Source organism: Canis lupus, chromosome 6 (genome assembly GCF_048164855.1).
Source record: "Canis lupus baileyi chromosome 6, mCanLup2.hap1, whole genome shotgun sequence".
NCBI lineage: Eukaryota > Metazoa > Chordata > Mammalia > Carnivora > Canidae > Canis > Canis lupus.
The window spans coordinates 14465242-14481777 of NC_132843.1; the positions used below are offsets into that span (position 1 = coordinate 14465242).

Genomic DNA, 16536 nt, shown 5'->3' on the forward strand with positions numbered 1-16536 from the left:
TTCTCCAAAATTTAACTGCAAAGAATGTTGATTCCCTACATTTCCACTTTGTATTAATATTGGTTGGTTTTACTTAAATGGCACATGGTATTCCAGAAGATCTAAAGCTTCTGAGTCAGGAAGATCTGAATCCTGACACTGTCATCTGCAAGTAGGGTGACCTGTAGCAAGTTAGTTAGGTCTTTTCATTTCTTCCGTCTTCTTTCTTTAATCTCATTCCTGCCATTTCTTTCAATTCTATCTCAAATGAGGGAAAAAGTAATTTTACAATCTTAATTCTCTGTGTCTCTAAATTAAGAGTGAATAAGATCAGGAAGTGCATGGAAATTCTGCCACAAATCAAGCTATTTTGTACCCTGCTCCCACACCACCAAGGAACAGATGGTAAATATTAATTGCCATTGTAACTTAGAGACATGTAAGTGGTAAAGCTACTAAAAGAATTGTTATTTGGAAAAGGTAAGCAATTCTGCCAAATAAAATTAGAGAAGTTAAAAAAAATTAAGAATTGTAACTGTTACTTAATTTTTAAAAGCTTAGCAGGTCAGAGAGGTCAATTCACAATAAAAGTATTCTTGGTATTTTAGGGGTGGGAAGTGAAGAAAGGGTAGGAAGAGGGAACGGGAAGAAGAAAACAGTAAGTTCTACAGACTTCAATTTTTTCTTTCCTTCTTTTTTTAACAATAACCACAAGATAAGAGCTACTGGGATTAGGAAAAGATATCAAAATATTTATAACTATGTTAAATCTAAGTACAGTACAGCTAAGTCATAGATAATACAGATTTTTAAGAGATACAGAAATATCAATAATACTAATAAAATTACCTAATTATAAAGATTCTCTAAATATAAAGTCTGTTTGATTTAAATCAATGAAGTAATTCACTTTACCTGTTTTAAAATTACTATAAAGTTATATTAAGGAGGTATAACAATATCATGAAATGCCACTGATTTAGACTCCCCAATTCCACTGGACTATAAGCTCCACAGGTAAAGAACTTTCATTGGTTTGATCACTGATATTTTCCTAGTGCCTGAAATAGAACAGTGCTCAGCATATAAGCAGGTGTTCAGTATTTGTTGACCAGGTTACCTGCTCTACTTATTGATATCAGGTTTTCAATACACCAAAGGAAATGCGTCCTCCCTACTTTTAGAGCAATTTACTCTATGGTTATTCTTTAGAGTTATTTATACATTGTTTCACTTTAAGAAAGAATTTAAACCAATACAGAAGATACTTTGCATTTTCTTCAGTCATCTTTTAAATTTTCTAAAGTTTATAATCATATTTTTACGTTTTTAGCTTTCTTCAACTTCTAAGAGCACAGCTTGAAAAAAACCCCCGTTTTTCAATGCAACCATTCATCATCTCACTCTACTCATCTCTGTCTTTGCAAGTTTCTCATTGAGTGTGAAAACAACAATCATGTCACATTTATTTATAGGGAGGAGGAAGTTCTCTTTTTTCCAGTATATAACTTAATAAAGTCTCTCCAGGTCAAACTGCTCCTGTAGTTTTTCCAGACAGCAGGTCACTCAATGTCATTCTTTGTGATTGTATAATTTCTTAATTTCCCCAAGAATTTATTTCCCCTTTTCCCTTCTCAGTCAATTGTATAGCTTGTATACAGTATATGTGCCTACCTGAAGGCAGTTTAACTGTTCCTTTAAAAATATCTGATAACTAGGATACTTCCCTGATATTGGCAAAACTATGATCTGTTTCTTCAAAATTAACAAGATTCTTTTCCCCTGAATTTTCCCACAGTCTCAACTTAGTCCTTAAATCAAATACTAAAAAAAAATTAAAAACAAAGAAAACAAATACTACATACTTAATTTATAACGATTTCTAAAACCACACAGCTGAGTTCATTTCCACTATTAAGGTTTACCACTGTTGCTACAGCAGAAAGTTAGGAACTGGTATACATTATCCTTTCTGTGAAAACAGAAAAAAATTCCTAAGATTTCAACAGGAGAAAGATGAATTCTTGGCTTCCAAATCCACAAGGGTGTTGGGCACATTTGGTACCATTATAATTTTGATTCAGCTATGTTAAGCAAAGTTTTCTATGAATCATCTTATTAACTTTTTTTGAAATAGGGAAATGTTCTAAATTGACTGAAAATAACTTCTTATACACTACATATTTTCATTTCTGAATTGCAAGCTGCAAGTCTGATGGAATCAAGTATACTGTAATTTCCTTTATCTTCATACAAATTATTCTGGTATTTATCAATAATAGAACCTTATATTTTATATTTTAAGTTTAGTATAAACAAGATAATAACTTGTCTTTCACAGGAAATATATTTTAATTACCATATATTTTAATTACCCTTTATTTATTGACTTTCCTCATAATGATATTAAAATCTAAGACAAAAGGCAATTCAACAAAGATCAACTATCAAATTATGACTGCTGAGCCCAATTCTCTCTCATGTATATTGTATTTCACCTTGGTATCTCAAATAAGATATCAGAGAAAAAGCAGTACAATTTTCCCAACATTATCAAATATTTTCTCTTTAGAGTAGAATAATATCCATAACCACCTCTGTATATTTTAATTTTCATCAAATATACACATATAGTAGCAAGGCAGTTTCAACAAACCATATTTACCACAACTACTTTCAAATATCTACTGTAATGTGCAAGAAAAAGAACTTACTGTCTCGGAGTGTCTCCCAAGCCCACTGATCATTTTTGAAGAAGAGATGTCGTTTGATTTCTTCTACACCATTTCGCCCTAATCTCACCTCTCTAAATAGAGAGGGAAAGAAAAAAGTTATTAATCATTTAAGATATTATTATAATTTGTCCAGATATATTTGTGGGCATAATCCTAAATCAGTGCCTAATAATAAAAATAGTTCTATGTCACTTTGATATTATATTGGTTGTCACTATAATTTTCAGCTTAAATAAAAAATAAGCTGAAGACAGAATACTGAAGAATTTAAAAATATATATGTGAAAAACAGACTTGTTATATACTCCATGATTTTCCTATTGACAACAAAAATCCTGATAGATCACTCACTTTGCCTCATGAGCATAATGAATAAAACACAGTGAATTTTCTTGACAGCTCTTAAATACTGTGATAGTTACACATTTTTTGCAACCAATGACTTTATTTCACACCAACAGCTAATAAAAACTCAGAAAGACATCTTAAATTTAAAATTTCCATTTTATACACTACTATAAATATTACTGATCTATCAAAAACCAATGACAACTAATTCTTGACATTACTACAAAACTGAGAGTTTTAATGGAACAAATTATGGATTCCTAGCCTCTTAGGTGAGCAGGGAGATAAATGTTTAAAAATCTGCTTTTAGTGGATTTGGAAAGGGGAACTTAGCAACTTCTGTTTTCTACTAGAGTGCTTATAAACTTAGAGTGGTTATAAAAGAATATCCTGAATTCCAAAGTTTTTCATGAGTTAAAAGAGAAATTGCTTTTGATAAAATGTGACACTTTCTGAAGAAGCTTTTATTGACTTTCCCAGACTGGATCAAGGAACCTCTCTATGGTCTTCTGGCAGACAGTACTTAACTCAGAGTACTTATCTCTGTACAGTAAACATCTCATTCACTTGTCTATTTCCGTCAAAGAGCTATGAGGTAGTGGAGAACAGTGACTGTATATCTTTTTCATTTCTATATCCCTAGCACCTAACACACAGCATAGCACTTATATTTAGAGTACATATATCGAAATGTAAAAATTTCAAAGACTACATTTCAGTCTCCAAAGGACATATGAAGGGCACTAAATTTAAATTAATTGAGTGAATCTGAAATTGAAACAGATCTAAAAGTACGAGGCCTAATATTTAAATTAACAATATACAAACATAAATATTAATCTTACGTCATTTGGTTCATATTTAAATTTAAGAAGTAAACCATAAGGGTACATATATTATTTTTGTTTCTAAAACACATACATGAGTATCATTTATAAAAATGCTTACTGAATCTGAAAGACATCATACCAATGACCATCTCTAGAGAGGAGGAGGTAGAAAATACATATATCTTTATAGCATTGCACTAGTAACTTAATTTCATCAAATATATAATCATATATAATTAAATCTTTTTTCCAGTTCTATTGAGGATAAAATCTTAAGATATGCAAAGTGTATAAAGTGATATTCTGACATATGTACACACTGTGAAAAGATTCTCCCACTGAGTTAATTAACATAACACATCTATCACCTCACCTATTTACCTTTCTTTTTGGTAAGAACATTTAAATTCTACTCTTAGCAAATTTCAATTATACAATACTGAATTATCTTTAATTGCACTGATTAGAAGATACATCATTTTTCTATCACTAGGACAAAAATGCTTCCAATTAAATTAATACATGCCATTGACTGTAAGATGCACTCTAATTTTCAGAGATGCTACATCTTAAAAAAAAAAACCCTCAGACTCAAGAAAATATAATTTTTATTTTTAACCAAGTTAAATATTTGACAATGAAATTTTTAAAAACCATCTGATCTAGCCATTACCCCATTTTCTTAGGTAAGGCAAGTGATTTGAGATCCAGAAAGCCATCCAGATTATCACAAAATATTAGACTTCACTATCACTACTGATTTGAGGAATGGCAGTACTTGTATTCCGAAAGTTCAAATACAGGAGCTTAGATATAGTCCTCAAATATTGAGCAGCAAAATGAGAATTTCCTTAGAATAAATTAAAGTTCAATGTTAAGATTATTTACCTGTCAGTAAGGAAGGCACAAATAAGATTTTTTGCTTCTTTTGATATATCATTATCATCAGGGAAAGTAAGTGAATTTTTATGGTTCATAATCTTACTGTAAGTTCCTACCAGAGAATCTGCATAAAAAGGTGTATCACCTGAAAAATTGATAGGGAAAACAAAAGCAAATAAAGTACATTAAAAAAAAATCAGTTTCAAAGGAAAAGAGTCAATGTTATATGTGTAAAGATTACTATATATGCGTTAAAGACATATGCTTAATATATAAAAAAGAAATAACACATCACAAAATTGCTTTAAGCTTCTAAACAGCTTTTAAAAACACACAAAGCAGGTTTGGATCAGTTTGCTTTCTACAAACAAAACTAGTATTGCTTACTGTAATAAATATTTTATTAGAAAAAGCCAAATGGGATGAACAACTGTGTTAGAGATACACAAAATTCCCCTTTACTCACCTACAAGCATTTCATATAAAAATACCCCAACTGACCACCAGTCACATTCTCGTCCATAATAGCCATCACCACCTTGAGATTTTAATACTTCAGGGGAAATGTAATCAGGTGTCCCAACTGCTGTATCACATCGTACCATACCTTCCTAAAAAAGAGTAGCGGGTCAACTTTTGAATTAGGATACAAATATAAATTCTGAATTACTTAAAAGGTCTTTCCTAATAAAACTTGTAGGACTCTAAATCTTTGAACTATAAAATATATCAAAACCTTGTGCAAACTTGACAAAAATGAACATACAGTCTAATCACATATATACATTATATACACAGAATATTTGAAATATGTGTGTGTACTTGTGTGTATGGATGCATCAGTGATTTTTACTTTGTAATATTACTCACTAGAAAGACACACTGTCATCCAGGTGTACCAATATGACATCATAATTGCAGAGAACTAGTATATAAGCCAATGCAAACAGATTGAGGGACTGATAGGATGAATCATTCGGTAATAATATATAAATGCTGATTTAATTATTGTCTTTTTATTTTTACTAAAATAGCCATTCAATTTAACCATGCTTGAAACTTAAACAAGAATTAACTGTATAAATATAAAATGGGGAAGTAGGTGTAATGGAAAAGGGTATAATGGTACTAAGCACACTGAATATTTAATATGCATTTTAACTCACTCCAAAAATATCCCCAAAACTAAATGCAAAAACTATGCATAGCTGTTACTTATTTAAGCTGGTATTAACACAACAGAATCATAATTAAATGTTCACACAAAAGTTCTCATGTAGTGTTTTCTTCTAATCAATAATTTTCTTTTAAAAATAATAAATACAAAAAAATAATAATAAATACAACTTTTTGGCTATTGTTGTGTGGTAAGTTTCCAAGAATATAAACTGTTTCAACTTAAGCAAGTAGCATACTTGCCACTTCAGCCATAGATAACATTTATTTTGTAAATAATGAGGACCGATGGTATGTTTTAAGATTAACTCCCAAAATAAGCAGTAAGATCTTTTACATGTTAACAGAAGGCTAAGTAAAACACTAAAAAATACACATATCTCTGAAATCTAATTTTTATGAAAGTCTAATTTTAACACTAGTCTTTCATTTCTAGTCGCTAGTAGTACTATATATTACAGAGTTGTTATAAAGGATTTAACAAAGCTGGAAATTAATACCTACCTTTAAGTAGAGAGGAAAACATAAATCACTTACAAGTTACTAATAAAACATTGAAACCATGGCATCTATTTCAACAAATAACAGATCACATCAATTCTATACAAGTCCAGTTATGATTAGTACATTCTTACAGCATTTTCTAAAAAGCATCTTTCTTGAATTAACAAAATTATTTAACCTTATTCATCTTCATACAAGTACCAAAATCTGCTAACTTCAAATGTCCAGATTTATCCAGCAGCATGTTATCAGGCTTCACATCTCTGGAGGGGGGGAAAAAAGTAGAGTGTTTCTAAAACCAGTCAGACACTGATAAAAATTCTATGAGGCAGTTATTTTAGGCCCTATATCCTCACTCACTGTAGATAAAGCCATTTTTTATTCATATGTGCTCTATCCATATCTGTAAATTGTAGTTCAGCAGGGAAATTCCTTTATATATTAGTGTCTCAGAAAAAGACATTTAATATCTCTTTTTCTTTTAAATAGAGTTTAATTCTTCCAAGGGGGAAAGCAAACCATTTAAGAGAGGATAACTATAAAAAATGTAATACTCAGACATAAAAAGTAATTGAAACACACTTTTCAACTTAAGTACATAAAAAACCCCAAAACAGGGTTCTAAATCACTTTCATTTTTGTATCCCAGGCACTTAGCACAGCAACTGCATGGGATTCAAGTGGTATTGGCAAAACAGATGAAACTGTTCTAACAAATAAATATGATCTATTCACTAACTAAAAGCAAACTGATCTGTATATTAAAAACTTTGCATACAAAAACTAATCAAAAGCAAATTAGTTTATTAAAAAATGAACATACTTCAGAAAACCAACTTACAATTTTTATTTTTCAGAACACCAAATAAAAGCTATGTAATTGGATTAAGAGACATTAAAGGATACATTTATATCAACATTACATTGAAATAATAAAACTATGAATTTCAAAGTTCTAAATTCTAAAATACCACTTATGTCACATGAAGAAGAATAGGTGGATTTTGAGTAGGATACCAATCAAATAAAGCTTAAGTACTTTTCAGCTTCCCCCTTCAATAAATGAAAACATTTAAAACATTTTTATCTTTACCTATGAATGAAACCCATGGAATGGATTGCATCCAACGCAAGTACTACTTCTGCAGTATAGAATCGTGCCCATTTTTCAGGCACATCATAGTTGCTCATTAAATTTACAAGATCTCCACCAGGCATGTATTCCATCACCATGTAGAGATAACGATCATCTTGGAATGCATAAAAAAGCTATACAAAGACACACAAGAAATCATTAACATTAAGCAACATTGCTTCACTTAAAAAATGACAAAAATACTAACATAAGATTTTATTAAATTAATGAAATTGCAGTAATTACAGTACTCTTAAAACACACAAACATAAATACTACAAAGGCCCTTGCATACACAAAGGAACGATGGTTATTTCCAAGGAGTTAGATGGAACTTTTTTCTCTATGTGTTGCTATACTAATTCAATTTTTACAGTGAGAATTTTTTAAAATTACAATAGTTTCAATAAAGAATATACAAATCTCCTAAGCAAAGAAATATCATGATTCTGATATAATGTGCTTTTGTGAGGTCTACTGTTAAATTTTATCAATACCACAATTCTCAAGAAGTCTGAAAAACTGGACTATAGGCTCAGCTGTCCAATAGCCACAGGACTGGGTAATTTATTTAACCTCCCTAAATCCCGATCACTAAAATCCCTTCCAGAAAAATGTAAGGGACTATAGCTTGTTTGACTTTTATACCTGCTGCTAAGTCAAAGTCTGGACGTAGTAGTGCCAGTTTGCAAATGCTTAAAAATGTCAAATTGAGGAATTTTAAGAGTCCCCCTTAAAATTTCTTGCAGAGCTGGTTTGGTGGTCACATATTCTTTCTATCTTGGAGGATGTGGAGAAAGGGGAACCCTCCTGCACTGTTGGTGGGAATGTGAACTGGTGCAGCCACTCTGGAAAACTGTGTGGAGGTTCCTCAAAGAGTTAAAAATAGATCTGCCCTACGACCCAGCAATCGCACTGCTGGGGATTTACCCCAAAGATACAGATGCAATGAAACGCCAGGACACCTGCACCCCGATGTTTATAGCAACAATGTCCACAATAGCCAAACTGTGGAAGGAGCCTCAGTGTCCATCGAAAGATGAATGGATAAAGAAGATTTGGTTTATGTATACAATGGAATATTACTCAGCCATTAGAAACGACGAATACCCACCATTTGCTTCGATGTGGATAGAACTGGAGGGTATTATGCTGAGTGAAAGAAGTCAATCGGAGAAGGACAAACATTATATGGTCTCATTCATTTGGGGAATATAAAAAATGGTGAAAGGAAATAAAGGAGAAAGGAGAAAAAATGAGTGGGAAATATCAGAAAGGGAGACAGAACATGATAGACTCCTAACTCTGGGAAACGAACTAGGGGTGGTGGAAGGGGAGGTGGGCGGGGGATGGGGGTGATTGGGTGACAGGCACTGAGGGGGGCACTTGATGGGATGAGCACTGGGTGTTATTCTATATGTTGGCAAATTGAACACCAATAAAAAATAAATTTATATAAAAAATGTCAAATCGATAGGAACATAAATTAATCTATAAATTGAAGATACACCCATAAGGATTTACTGCCTTTTAGAATTAAAAAGATTAGTGAATGTAGAAAGCACCTGGTACAACAGATGCTCAGTAACAGCAGTCAACAGGAGGAGGAGCAATAACAACTAGCAGGCAGGGAGAGCACAACAGCTAGAGTCAAGCAGGAAGAGTGAAATCTACTGATAGGAAACTGGCAAGAATAACAGGCATAAATGTATTTATTATATGAAAAAAAAAAAAGAGCAAATTTACAAAAGAACATTTCAAGTAAACATGAAATCAGAATCAAGCTAAAATAAAATAAGGCCCTAGAGAAAATGATACCTTATTTATGCAGACATTTGTCTTAAAAATTTTTTGTTTGATTTTCTAAGTAGTGTTTAATGATTTTAGTTACAGATTTAGTTATTTTAAAAAGATATTTTAGGGAAGGATAAGAAACTAAGTGGCATCTCATGGCTATCCCATATTAAAGTATACAATTTACCATTTGGGCACTATAATTAAATAATGTTGATTTGGTGGCAGTTTACCAAATTTATAGACAATGTATCAAAAAAAGCAAGAAAATCAAAGCTTCAAGTGCATAAGCTGTAAATTTAAAAATTATGTCCTATGGCTTTTAACTATCTACAGAACACTGAATATTTTCTGTATCACTGGTTCTCAGTCCCAGAGGCAAGAATTGTCCCCGACCACCATCACCCTCACTACCACCAAGTAAAATATTCAACAATGTCTAGACACAATTTTGGTTTGTTATAAATGGTATGCACACTGTGAAGGGCTGCTACTGGCACCTGCGTAGAAGCCAGAGTTGCTGCTGAAAATCTAATACACAGGACAGCCATAACAACAAAGGACTAACTGGCCCAAAATGTCAATAATATCAAGCCTGAAAATCCCTGCTCCACACAGCTGATAAAAACAGAGCAGACATTTCAAGTATAAAAAGGTATACGGAACTCTTAAACATTTTCCATTTCCTTTTGTTCCAAATACTAGTATGCTTATTTAGGATACAGTTCATTACATATTGTACATTAATAAGTCACAAAATTCATGTTAAGAATTTAGAAATGGTCTAGTCCACCCAGTTTTTTTTTTAAACCAGAAGACTATTTCCCCCATATGCATTCTTATATAATTTCAATATATAGGACACATAAACTATGGAGCTGCTCTAGTTGAGCTAGAAACAGAAAACCCAGAATTATAACCTCTCCAAATTCCTGCTTGTCCCTATGACTTCACCTGAGGCATTCTCCACAGATGAAAATAACCAATCTAAGCCAACTTCCACATTTCTGAGCAAGGAAATTGAGGCCCAAAGATATAAATAAACTTGGCCAGAGCTTCACGGATAGGTTTTTGACAGTTAAAACTAGAACTTACAACTACTGACTTCAAGTGTATTCTTCCCACTGTAAAACCTACAGCCAACACAGTATTACTTGAAGGCCTACCTTACCTCCCACCTCTTCCTTCATTTTCCCATTCCTTCCTCTCCACAAAATGAGAGAGACAAATAGATGAATAAATGGTAAACTAAACAGAATAAAAGGATCTCATATTTGGAAAAAAACTTAGATTTCAACATTACATAAAAGTATCTACTTAGAAGATGATAGTATATGATATCTCCCAAATCAAAGTAGATTATTTAATTTTTCTAATATTTAAAGTCTACAAAGACATAATTACTTTGCTTTGGCCTTATTTTCCTCCTAGAGACAATTCAATAAAATTAAATTTTATGATTAAAAAAATAACAATACATTAGATAATTTTGTAATTGCCAGTAAATTCTCTATTACTGTTATAAAATACAAACGCAGCTTCTCTGATATGTTTAGTTCCAAACTAGCACAGCAATAAAATAAAACACAACAACAAAAAAAAAAAACCAGTAGCAAAATCATACCTGGACGACCCAAGGGCTATTAGCAAAAGCCATGATGTCCCTTTCTTCCCAGAAAAAAGCAGAATCGGATCTCTTAATCATTTCAAATTTACTGAGAAGCTTCATAGCATATACCTTCCTGGTGGATTTATGCCTTACCTTTAAAATTGAAAACAGAAAATAATGAACATTTAAAGCTCAGTGTTTACCAGAACAATTTACTAAATGATTTTAACACCTTGTCAAATAACATAACATTACTATTCTAGCCACTTTTCTTTCATCTCTTCTGTTGAATTATTTCAATTAGATAACGTCAAGTCTTCAATTACCATAAGGCAAGTGATGTTAGAAAAATACCTTTATTTAGGTTAAAAAAAAAAAAGAAAAATACCTTTATTTTGATACTATAGCACACTCCCCCTTCTCCACCGTTATGCATGCTGCTTTCTATTTATAAAACTTAGGATTCCATTACATTTTAGAAGTCTAAGATTAGGAGTAAAGATTTTTCTTCTGATACTTGAAACCTCTTCTCTACCCATGGATGCTTGGGGAAAGTATCTCATACTACTGCTGAATCTGACTCTAGGCTTTCATATCCTTTGGCAAGACTATCTAGAATGACTTAAAGCTTTACAATTTTATAAAAATAATACCATCCCAACCAAATAACATATGGTAAACACAGATGGATTTTTAAATTTTATTGTTTTTAATCTCATTAAAATAACCTACCAATTGAACTTCTCCAAATGCACCTCGACCAATCACCTTCACTACTTCATAATCTTCAGCTTTCATTCGTAAATCTCTAATTTTATTTATTGTGTCTTTATCTGTATGAAAAGAAAAGTTTATAATTTTAAATAATTGAAATATTACAACTAACACTTTATTTTACATTCAAGTTCTTGAAAGAAAACAAAAATATTAAGAATTACTTTGTAGTGAATTTAGTTATAAAAGAGAACTGTTCAATGTGTTAAGAATGGTTTTAAATAAATTCTGGAATGACTTCACTAGCTATTAAAATTTTTTCATTAAAATATAACTTGATAGTTATCTCAGAAAACAAATATACTAATTACACACACTGAGGACAATTAATTGAGTACTGAGCAAATCTGAATTGAGGGATCATAGATATATATTTTAGATTAGTGAAATAAAATTTTATCAATTTTATTTTGATGATCCCTCCAAGAAGTCAATTTTGATGATCCCTCCAAGAAGATATAAATAATTGAAGATAACCAATGCTGAAAAAAATCACATACTTGTATCAATATGTTTCTGGATTTGAACCTAGATTTTAACTTAAAACACACAGTGGAAATCACTGCAATTATTTATATAAACCTGTCACACTACAAACTACAATAATTTACAAATCCCCACTGGGTAGATCTTCTAATTCCTAATTTGGTCATAGATTAAAATAGGGCTATTTTAATCCACATGGGTCAACACTGGCATGAGATTACATGGAAAAGCTTCACGTTTCGAGTGCACAAAATACAGAACAGCTATTAAACTTAAGTTCTAGGCTTATTACAAATTCTGTATTATATTCTTGTCTTTCTTTTTAAATGCCTATTTCAACTCAAGTGTTTGTGTACATTATAACCAATGAACACATGCAAAAGAAAGCTCTTTACACAGAGATAATATATTGAATTTTAGGTTACATATCTATTGCAAGATACATCACAAAGATACAGCAACAATCAATATACTGCACAATTATTTGTCTACCATGCAGGCTTTGTAGAATCACTGTAGTTATAGATAACTTTAAAACATAGTTCCTCCACTTAAGGAGTTCAAACTCTAGCAAATTAAACAGAAACAAACAATGAAAAACAAATGGAAAGGCAAGAGGCAAGAGGCAAGAGGCAAGAGGCAAGGCAAGGCTAGGCAAAGCAAGGCAGAAAGGCAAGCTATATGGAAGCTAAGCACAGAGTTTGCAGAACACTAAGTAAGATACCTAACCCAAACCTGCCTGGAAAGGAGGTAGTTAGAAAATGCTTTCTGAAAATGGTAACACCTGAAACAAATCTTAAATGAAGCACAGCAGTTAGTCAGGTGGGGAGAAGAAAACAGAGAATACTATTGGCAGATGGGCAATATAAGCAAAGGCAGAGAGGAACTACATACAAGAGGGTCTGTGATGCTAAAGTATCAAGTTTGTGATAAGGGTTCAAAGAAGATGCTGGAAAGCCCCAAACTGGTTTAGGAGTTTGAACTTTACCTGTAGGACCGTATTTATAAAACTATTATTTAATCATAAAAAATCTTTTCTCACAATAAAATTTAAAGCAACTCAATATGTCAAATGGATAATAGAAAGTACTCTGCTTCAGGATGGTAGTGGTACTGTAGTGGGGATATCAGAGAGGGGCTGGAGTTTCATCTACTTTACACTCTTCCAGAAAGCAGTCCCTGAGAGTCCTGTGGGATCTGTTGGGAACTGAGAAACACCACGAAAAGAAATAAGGCAGATAAATAACACAGTCAAATTTACATTTCAGCTAAACCACTCTGGGAAATATGTAAAAAGATGAGCTCAATAAGGACAAGACTGGGGGTGGGGAGAATTTTAAGAGTACTGTAATATTCCAGATGAGAGTTAAGAAAATCCTGAACCAGGATGTGTTATATAATAGCCTGTGAGGTTGAGAAAAGATCCCTAGCTCTGGTTCTATGAGATTTACAGCCATAAATAGGCTGAAAAGTCTGTTGTTTGAGCTCAGAAAACATATCCGCTACAAATCTATGTGGGAATGACCTTGCTTCCTGTTTTAATTTCTAACAGCACAGGAAGTGTATAAAGCAGCTTGATATGTGATTCAAACAACATTTACTGTCAGAATGATTTTATTACATTCATATATGGCATAAAAGTGGTGTTTTGCCTTTTTATTTTAGGTTCTGTTCCATTCATTAAGAAACATTATCAAGTCTGGAGCAAAAAACTAACTTCAAAGTCAATCAGTATTTAATGAAAACTCAATGACAGTTGGGAGTGGCTCTTTTCACTTAAAAAAACCTTCATCTTGGTCTCTGTCTTAGCTCATATTACCATACAAAATACCATAGACTGGATGGTTAAACAACATTCATTCATTTTATTACAGTTCTAGAGGCTGGAAGTCCAAGATCAGGGGACTAGCTATATTTGATTCTGGTAAGGACTCTCTTCTTGGTTTGTTGACAGGTGCCATCTCTGTGTTCACATGACCTCTTTCGAGTGTACAACCCAAGGTAAAGACATTGATCCTATCCTACCAGAGCCCCACCTTTACAACCTCATTTAACCTTAATTGCCTCCTTATTGGCCCTGTCTCCAAATACAGTAATTGGGGGTTAAGGCTTCAACATATAAATCGGGAATGGCAGGAACACAATTTAGTCCATAACAGTCCTAAAAAAAAAAAAAAAAAAAAAACCACAAACATCACCACTAAGACATCAACTTATTTTATACTAAGATAAACTGAATGTTTAGTTTAGTTCCCATTTCTGACAAAATTTTACAGAATTGATGATGTAAGTCCATGACAGTGAATGATGTGTGTACCATTGACACTGTGGTTCAATAACACGATAGATTCAAATATTTTTCACAAAGTATCTGTCAGTGTATATAATACAATACATAACTATAGGATTTATATGCCTGTGTTTTCATAAGCTTTATCAGTTTGTCCAACTAAGCCTTTTCTATTATCTAATTTTTACTACTATCACTTGTAACACACCTCAGCAGACTCCTCTTCAAGCTGTACTTAGTATTTTCTCAACTTCTTTAAAAATATTCTTGCCTATACTTCAAACTCAGCATTGACTCCTCAAATAAGAGTCGGAAAATCACTCAAAGTTGTTTGTCATATATTTTTTTTAAAAGATTTTATTTACTTATTTGCCAGAGAGAGGCAGAGACATAGGCAGAGGGAGAAGCAGGCTCCACGCAGGGAGCCTGACATGGGACTCAATCCCAGGTCCCCGGGATCATGCCCCGGGCGAAAGGCAGGTGCTAAACCGCTGAGCCACCAGGGCTGCTCTGTTTGTCTTATTTTTAATTGACTATTGATGTTGCTTTCAATGACCTCAACTCTTTGAGCAATTATTCTTGCCAATAAGCTAACAGTCTTAAGGAAATTTTTCTTTTCTTTTCTTTTTTCTTTTTTCTTTTTTCTTTTCTTTTCTTCCCTTTCCCTTTCCCCTTCCCTTTATTTTTTCTTTTCCTTTTCTTTTCTTTCTTTTCTTTTTTCTTTTCTTTTTTCTCTCTTTCTTTCTTTCCTGCTGCAAACACTCAACAATAGTAAACAGCTTTCCCTGTTTGGCTAACAAGCCACTCATAAACTAATGTAAGGTCGCAGTCTGATTCCTTTCTTATTTTTGTGAAGAAAATTCTGTGATGAGATATTCCATTTCAAGTCTTCTATTGTTTTCTGACTGTTGCTTTCCTGTGAGTTGGGAATATGATAGGGACTCACTCTGATAACATCAATATATATTATTTTAGCACAGCTATAGTGTCACTGCAAAATAAACACAATCCTTTTGCCATTTAACTTCACAGAATAATCCACAATCCACTGTGCCTCAAAATGACAACATTCGAAGTTCACTTTTCTCATTTTTTTTTCTCTCTCTCATTTTTGTTTTTACACAAAGGGCATACACTGGCAAAAAAAATAATAAAATGTTGTAATATGGTGATATTGACATGAAATGCTATTCCATTACAATTGTACCACTGTGATTTAGCTGAGTGGCAGTGTGAAGTAATTAACAATATCATGTATGATTTCTGTCAGAACTATTCAATTCGGCTACTGTAGCACAAAACCAGTGACAGAAAACACATAAGAATGAATGTGGCTATGTCCCAATAAAACTTTATTTATGGAAATCTGAATTTTATATAATTTTCACATGTCACATTTTTCCTATTTCGACCTTTTATCAATTATTTTTAAAATATAAAAAACAGTCTTCAAAAAACACAGAAAGAGGTGGTGGGCCAGATTTAGCCTGTGGACTGTAATTTGCCAACCCCTACTCTAATAGAAACCCAGCTTCCTACAAAGGACACTGCTTCCTTTGAAGCTCTCAAGTGGTGACCTTTACCCTCCCACATGACTTATACCACTGACCCTGAAAGTGGGGTAGCTGAATTCCACTGCTATCTCTATACTCCTACCCTAAATCTGCCAGTTTTGATTTTCATGTTATTAAGTCGTATTTCTCACTACCTCTCATTATTGCTGTAATCTACTCACTCTCAGGTCATCAAATTTCACTGTCAGACAATTTTAGTTCCTGGTCTGTTGACCTCTCCAATATTCACCCGTTTTAATTCTTAGAGATTTTATTATATCCATAGATGACACTTTAATAACCTGGCCTCTCAATACCTTTAACTTCTCTCCTTCAATGATCTTGTCCTATACCTTATCTTAGCCACTCATTTCCATGTTCACATACTAGACCTTGTATTATCAATAATTATAATCCTTCCACAAATTTGATTTCAAATCT

The 16536-nt window shown here is 32.6% G+C and overlaps 1 protein-coding gene across 3 annotated transcripts in view; it reads right to left on the reverse strand.

The window, feature by feature from the left end:
• ROCK1 (Rho associated coiled-coil containing protein kinase 1) overlaps positions 1-16536 on the reverse strand; it is a 138220-nt gene that overhangs the window by 71227 nt on the left and 50457 nt on the right. For all 3 annotated transcript variants that reach the window (XM_072828981.1, XM_072828982.1, XM_072828980.1), the window contains exons 3-9: positions 11725-11825; positions 11008-11145; positions 7548-7723; positions 6633-6717; positions 5241-5385; positions 4781-4919; positions 2694-2785 (exon numbers count right to left, since the gene is read on the reverse strand). In XM_072828981.1, the coding sequence (XP_072685082.1) occupies positions 2694-2785; positions 4781-4919; positions 5241-5385; positions 6633-6717; positions 7548-7723; positions 11008-11145; positions 11725-11825 (876 nt within the window). The remainder of the gene's footprint in view (positions 1-2693; positions 2786-4780; positions 4920-5240; positions 5386-6632; positions 6718-7547; positions 7724-11007; positions 11146-11724; positions 11826-16536) is intronic.